Raw genomic sequence first — 7,023 nt, 5'->3', positions numbered from 1 at the left:
GCACTGCCACCTCTAGAAGCGTGGCCGGCGCTGCAGTGTGGGCGTGGCCGGGCAGCACCCCCTAAATCCTCTGAGACCCATTTTTATACAAGGACACAGTGAGGTCCAGAGAAGTGACATGACTTGCCAAAGGCCACACAGCACATAACTGAGTCAGGGCCGGGATCCAGCCTTCTTGTCTCCCCAGTTCAGTGCCTTCCACGAGCTCAGCTTTTGGATTCTTGCTTTCTGTCCTTCCCCATGGCTCAGGACCAGTTTCCTGGCTCGGTGAGGCCAGGACGTCTCCTCCTAGTAGTGGCAGCCTCTGCTGAGGGCCTCTGGCCCAGGTGGGCTGTTGAGACCCAGGAATTTGGGGAAAGGGATGAGCCCCCCCCCACTGGAGCATCCCACCCAGGCAGGATCCTTCTGGCCACATGTGGACAGGCAGCATGGTGCCTGGCTGTGGGCTGGCACTTGCCTTACAGGTTTGAGCTGCTCTGGTACTGCCAGGGCGGTGCCCACTCCGTGCTAGGCAGTAAGGCACTTGGGGCGTGTGTCCAAGGCACTCATGCTTTGATGGTTATGCTTCAGGGACCCCTCTGGGAGAGCCCCATGAGGGCAGGAGAGTGATGGAGAGTACGCCCAGCTTCCTGAAGAACACCCCAGCCTGGGAGAAGACTGCCCCTGAGAACGGCATTGTGGCACAGGAGCCGGGCACCCCGCCTCGAGATGGCCTGCGCCATGGGTCACTGTGCCTGGGAGAGCCTGCTCCCTTCTGGAGGGGCATCCCGAGCACCCTAGACGCCTGGCTTCCCTCTGGCTTGCCCCAGGGCCCCAAGGACACGCTCCCACTCGTGGAGGGTGAGGGCACCCAGAATGGGGAGAGGAAGGCCAACTGGCTGGGCAGCAAGGAGGGACTGCGTTGGAAGGAGGCGATGCTCACCCACCCGCTGGCGTTCTGCAGGCCAGCGTGCCCACCTCGCTACAGCCCCCTGATTCCTGAGCACAGTGGTGGCCATCCCAAGAGTGACCCTGTGGCCTTCCGGCCCTTGCACTGCCCTTTCCTTCTGGAGACCAAGATCCTGGAGCGAGCTCCCTTCTGGATGCCCACCTGCTTGCCACCCTACCTAGTGTCCGGCCTGCCCCCAGAGCGTCCATGTGACTGGCCTCTGGCCCCACACCCCTGGGTGTACTCGGGGGGCCAGCCCAAAGTGCCCTCTGCCTTCAGCTTAGGCAGCAAGGTGAGTGTGGGGGCAGATAAGGTGCCTGGAGCTCGGTGGTCCCCGAGTGGCCAGGGCAGCACCATTTTGCCCTTCTACTGTGATGAAAAGATAAGACAATACCCAGGGAGAGGAGTCTGCCAGTGCAGAGCTGTCCCAGGTCCCAAAGTCACCAAGCAAGCCCTCCTCTGAGCAGTTCCATCTCCCTATCCGTCCCCTGCCTTCAGGGCATCGCAGCCACTGACTCACCCGTTCTCCACCCGGGGCAAGGCCCTGGGAACTCCAGCCTTGACAAGTGTGGGAGTCGATGGGTGGACAGGCAGGCCCCTCCATCTGGGAGTGGGACAGACAGGCGACCGCGTGGCTTGTCCAGGGCACCTCCTCCATAGGCACCTTCTCCCATGCCCAGAGATGAGGTTTTAAAATATTTTAAAACCGGTATGCTCAGGGCACCAAACAATCCACATAGATCCTGTGGATGCCCTTTGGTGGTGCCAGACATTAACCCTTAGTTGCTGGATTGTGGGGAAGTCTGAGACATCCCAGGGGAGGATAAGGGTAGGAAGGGGACTCTCGGGCCATTTATTAACCAGATTGGGACTTCTTCAGTGTTTTCACGTCCCTGCTGGCTGCCAGTTCTGCCTCTCCATTTAGGCACTGGGAACCCAAGTCAACACTAGCTTAACCCTTTTCCTCTCTTCAGGGCTTTTACCACAAGGATCCGAACATTCTCAGGCTGGCAAAGGAGCCCTTGGCAGCTGCGGAACCTGGGCTGTTGGGCTTAGCCCCTGGTGGGCATCTCCAGAGAGCCTGGGAGGCAGAACGCCCTTCACTCCAGCAGAGGGATGGAGCGACGGGAGCTGGCAGGCAGCAGAATCTTTGCCCACTCTTCCTGGGGCATCCAGATGCCGTTCCCCGGACCCCCTGGGCCACTTGTCCCCCAGGCCTTGTTCACTCTCTTGGCAACGTCTGGGCTGGACCAGGCAGTGGGAGCCTTGGGTGCCAGCTGGGGCCGCCAGCCACACCAAGGTGCCCCTCTCCTGAGCCTCCCACCACCCAGGGTGACTGTTGCTCATCCCACCTGCCTGCTCGAGATGGGGGTCTTGGCCCTTGCGGGAAGTGCCAGGAGGGCCTGGAAGGGGGCACCAGCGGGGCCAGTGAACCCAGCGAGGCAGTGCGCAAGGCCTCTGGTCCCAGGTCCTGTCCCCCCAGTCACCACACCAAGCTGAAGAAAACATGGCTCACGCGACACTCTGAGCAGTTTGGATGTCCTGGCGGCTGCCCTGGGGATGAGGAGAGCCCAGCTGTCCGGCTCCGGGCCCTCAAGAGGGCAGGCAGCCCTGAGATCCAGGGAGCAGTGGGCAGCCCAGCCCCTAAGCGGCCACCTGACCCTTTCCCAGGCACTGCAGGGCAGGGGGCCAGGGGTTGGCAAGAAGTGCTGGACGCATCTATAGGGAACAAGGCGGAACCAGGACAGCATGATGACCAGAGAGGTAAGGGACAAAGGAGGGGCTACAGGAAGCCCCACTTAGTGGGGGGCAGCCAGGGCTGGGGCTTTGCAGGGCAATGGGGGCCATAGGCCTTTTACGAGTGGATCACACCCAGTTGTCAGGTTTCCCATCTGGATCGTGATGGCTCTCTGGGAGTTCCTCAGAGTCAACAGGCAGAACCTTCCAGCAAGTGGCTTCTATCTCTGCTGCTTCCCAAGCCACGGTGTGTGGCTGGCGGTATAATGACATGGTTCAGAGCACGGGCTCTGGAGTCAGAGTGCCTGGTTCCTGACTTTGCTGATTGGTAGCTGTGTGACCTTGGGTGAGAGCCTCGGTTTCTTCATCTATAAAATGGGGATAAAGATGGCACCTACCTCATGGAGACGACTGCAAAAATTACATGCTGTGATAATTCACATCAAGAGCTCTGAAGAATTCCTGGCACTTGTAAATATGCAAAAATATTTTCCGCTATGGTTATTTGTGCCACAAATTTTGGTTTGGCGATTACCTCTCCTGAAGGACTCCTTGTCCTGCCCCAAGAACGGCTGCTTTCTTGACCAGATGGAGCTTGGAGACTCAGTTTGGACTCTGCCAGTGTTAAGGCTTTGGGCACACCCTGGAGCCCTCTGCCACCTCGAGCCCTTCATGGAGGGTTCTGGCACTGCTGGCCCTGGTCTCAGTTCTTCAGGATCACTTCGCTTTCTCAGCTTCCTGAATGGCTGGGCCTGGATCCGGCACTCTCCACAGCCTTGCCCACATACCCCTGCACCTGGCACGGGTCTGTCTGCACTCTCCCTGGCCGCTGCAAAGTTCTTGGCCCCTTCGCCTTCTTGGGTTACTGCACCTGTGGTCTGTGTTGAAACTCTCAGCCTTCTCACTTTCCAGCGCCCTCCGTCCACGCTGAGATTGTCTCCTCGTGTTGTCACGCAGCCAGCGGCATCACTAAGCCCTCTGTGGAGCTATCCAAAGTCTACACTGGCTGGATCCTGCACTTGTGTCAGGACAATCGCCCCAGCTGCCCTCAGCCTTGGGCCTGACACATCGGACAGACCCTTCTCTCACTACCCTTCGGTCTCAGGCTCCCTGCTCAGCCTCGTATGGGAAGCTTCTACTGCCTGATCCATGCTCGCTGGTTCTGAATTAGGCTTCAGAGACCTTGGGCAGGTGGCTGGGTGGCTCAGTGTGGCTAAGGCAGGGGTTGGGTTCACAGAAACCCAGAGCCCAGACTCCTGATCAGTTACCTTATCCTCTCAGGACCTCAAAATGGCCAGGCCAGCCTCCAGGACCCCGGGCTTCAGGACATACCATGCCTGGCTCTCCCGGCAGGCCTCGCTCAATGCCAAAGCTGTGCCCAGGCAGCTGGAGAAGGGGGAGGGCTCGCCTGCCACGCCCAGCAAGTTCGGAGGTGAGCCCGTTGCCCCAATGCCCCAGTGGCCTCCCCAGGGAGGCGCCCACCTTACCCTCCTCTGTCATCTCTCCAGATTGCCTCTGGGAGGGGAGCAGCAGCAGGAGGAAGATGCAGAGGCCACCGCCAGCTCTGAGGAGGGCCGAGGGTCTGACCCAGACACCCGGATCAGCTTGGGTCTGGCCAAGCACCTGCTGAGCGGTTTAGGGGACAGACTGTGTCGCCTGCTGCGGAGGGAGCGGGAGGCCCTGTCCTGGGCCCAGCGAGAAGGTGAGCAAGACCTCGGTGTCTCTTCCCTGTCGCCATGACTGGCTCCTAGGCCTGCTGCGACCTCAGGAGACCCCCACCCTACTTTGCCCTCATTCTTGGTCAACGCTGAAGTGTCTGTCCTGGGCAGGGGGGCTGTCAGGAAGGTGTCAAACCTGGTCCAGCCCAGTTCTCTGGAAGCTTTTGGGCTTGTTGGGAAAACAAGACTGAGTTCCAAGTATCTGCAAGAGCCGTGGGAGGTGGGGGAGTCACTGAGGGGCTGGAGGACTGGCAGGATCTTGGGGAGTGTGAGAGAGAGACAGGCAATCGGCTGGTTCATCTGGCTCCAGGCTCTCCCTCCGGCCATCCTTCCACAGCAGCGGAGAGTCATCTTCGTAAACACACACCCCTGGGCCTGCAGGTGGTCCCTGGGTGAGGATCACTGGGGGCTCCCCGTTGCCCAAGCAAGGCCAGGCCCCTTGGCATGTCTTCAGCCGGCTCCTGTCGGCTCCTGCCACTCCCAGCCTGGGTTCCCGACACATGCACCACCCGTCCTTCCCTTCCCGGCTCCCTCTAGCTTGTCCATCCCCTCGGGCCTTGGCACTGGCTGTTCCCTGGGTCTGGAATGCCCTGCTCTTCCCTTCCTCCCTGGTGAATGAAAACTTACTCATCTGTGGGGCCATCTCGGGAAGCTCCCCCGCCCATTCCCACCCTCATCCTGATGCGTTTTCAGGCTCTGGCACCCGCCCCATGGTGTCATAGTCATCGCCGTGTCTGTGGGTCTGTCTCCTTACTTGGAATGTGAGTGCTGGAAGGGCAGGGCCACGTCCTGACCAGCTCTGAATCCCTGCGCCCAAAGGGGTCATGACAAGGTGTTTGCCGAATTGTGCTCAATGGCTTCACCTGATACTTTACTCTTAAAAAACCCTACTCTGGTGGCTCGTGTCTGTAATTCCAGAACTTTGAGAACCTGAGGCAAAAGGATTGCTTGAGGTCTGGAGTTTGAGATTAACGGGGGCAACACCGTGAGACCCTAATCTCTACAAAAGTAAAACAGGTCAGGCCCGGTGGCTCAGCCTGTAATCCCGTGCCTTTGGGAGGCTGAGGTGAGTGGATTGCCTGTGCCCGCGGGTTCGAGACCCGCCTGGGCAGTGAGACCTCATCTCTACAATAAATCAAAAAAATCAGCCAGGTGTGGTAGCGCATGCCTGTAATTCTGGCTACTTGGAAGGCTGAGGTGGAAGAATCACCTGAACCCAGCAGGTCAAGGGTTGTGGTGGCCGTGAGCATGCTACTGCACTCCAACCTGGGCAACAGAGTGAGACTCTGACTCAAAGAGAGAGAGAAGGCAGACATGGTGGCTTATACCTGTAATCCCGCCCCTTAAGGAGGCTGAGGTGAGAGGATTGCCTGAGCCCATGGGTTCGAGACCAGCCTGGGCAACTTGGTGAGATCTCGTCTCTACAATAAATCACAAAAACGAGCCGGACGTGGTGGTGTGTGTCTGTAGTTCCAGCTACTTGGAAGGCTGAGGCGGAAGGATCGCCGGAGCCCAGCAGGTTGAGGCTGCAGTGGCCAGGAGCGGCCACTGTACTCCAGTCTGGGCGACAGAGTGAGACTCCAACTCAGAAAGAAAAAAAAAAGTAAAACAGACTTAGCTGGGCAGACGTGGTGGTGTGTGTCTGTAGTCCCAGCTACTAAGGAGGCTGAGGTGAGAGGATCGCTTGAGCCCTTGCGTTCAAGGCTGCAGTGAGCTATGATCACACCACTGCACTCCAGCCAGGGCAGCAGAAGGAGACCCTGTCTCTAAAAAAACAAAAACAGAAATGAAAAACCAAACTCCCTTGGAGGAAATGCCACCTGAGCATGGTTACCATATGTGGCCATTTCTAGTAGCATGTGGGGCCGGGGAAGATAGGGGTGGAGGAAGGAATGTGCTGGAAATGGTGTGGATTAGTAATTCAGAGCCCGTGGGAAAGTCCCTGGAGCAGGGCTGGGCGTGGGGCAGGAATTGGGGCTGAGGCCTCTACTCTCCCTGGAAGGGTTTGCTGGAGAGTATGGTTTCTTGACAGGGCGGTTGAGTAGGTAGGGGTAACTGTCAAGGGCTCATCTCCTTTTCCCTGGGGGTACCCTCCATGGAAACCGTCTCCTGCCTCTCCCCACCTCTGCTTGGAACCCTCTCACATGACATCCTCCAAAGGGGCCCATTACCTTCAACCCTCTGACCCTATTCTTTCCCCTGATCAGCAGGCCAGGGGCCAGCCGTGACAGAAGACAACCCAGGCATTCCACGCTGCTGTAGCCGTTGCCACCATGGACTCTTCAACACCCACTGGCGATGTCCCCGTTGCAGCCACCGGCTGTGTGTGGCCTGTGGTCGCATGGCGGGCGCTGGGCAGGCCACGGAGAAAGCAGGTAGGAGAGGGGCTGAAGGTAGGAGGGTGGGATGCATGCCTCAGTGGGACTGCTCTAAGGTTGTAGCCATTTCTCCCTAAAAAGTCCCCCTCACCCCCTGCTCAGCCCCAGCCTCAGCCACCAATGCTAAATGGCCATCAGAGCAGACTTCTCTGTCCCCAAATCAGGGACATGTCCCTGCCTACCCTTAAAAAAGTCAGGAGCAACTGGGCTCGGTGGCTTAGCCTGTAATCCCAGCGCTTTGGGAGGCTGAGGTGAGTGGATT

The 7,023-nt window shown here is 58.7% G+C and overlaps 1 protein-coding gene across 3 annotated transcripts in view; it reads left to right on the top strand.

The window, feature by feature from the left end:
- Positions 1-563: 563 nt before the first annotated feature.
- The window catches only part of HR (HR, lysine demethylase and nuclear receptor corepressor), a 15,792-nt gene continuing 9,332 nt past the window's right edge, over positions 564-7,023 (top strand). For 2 of the 3 annotated variants that reach the window (XM_021715262.1, XM_008063541.2), the window contains exons 1-5: positions 574-1,220; positions 1,903-2,692; positions 3,947-4,097; positions 4,174-4,367; positions 6,594-6,758. In XM_021715262.1, coding sequence (XP_021570937.1) covers positions 609-1,220; positions 1,903-2,692; positions 3,947-4,097; positions 4,174-4,367; positions 6,594-6,758 — 1,912 coding nt within the window. In that variant the 5' untranslated portion in view covers positions 574-608. Of the gene's footprint in view, positions 1,221-1,902; positions 2,693-3,946; positions 4,098-4,173; positions 4,368-6,593; positions 6,759-7,023 lie in introns of all 3 variants that reach the window. The other variant, XM_008063540.1, reaches the window with a different exon arrangement.

This window comes from Carlito syrichta, unplaced genomic scaffold (assembly GCF_000164805.1).
Source record: "Carlito syrichta isolate Samal-C Ts95f unplaced genomic scaffold, Tarsius_syrichta-2.0.1 Scaffold306946, whole genome shotgun sequence".
NCBI lineage: Eukaryota > Metazoa > Chordata > Mammalia > Primates > Tarsiidae > Carlito > Carlito syrichta.
This window is presented reverse-complemented; position numbering and strand designations above follow the sequence as displayed.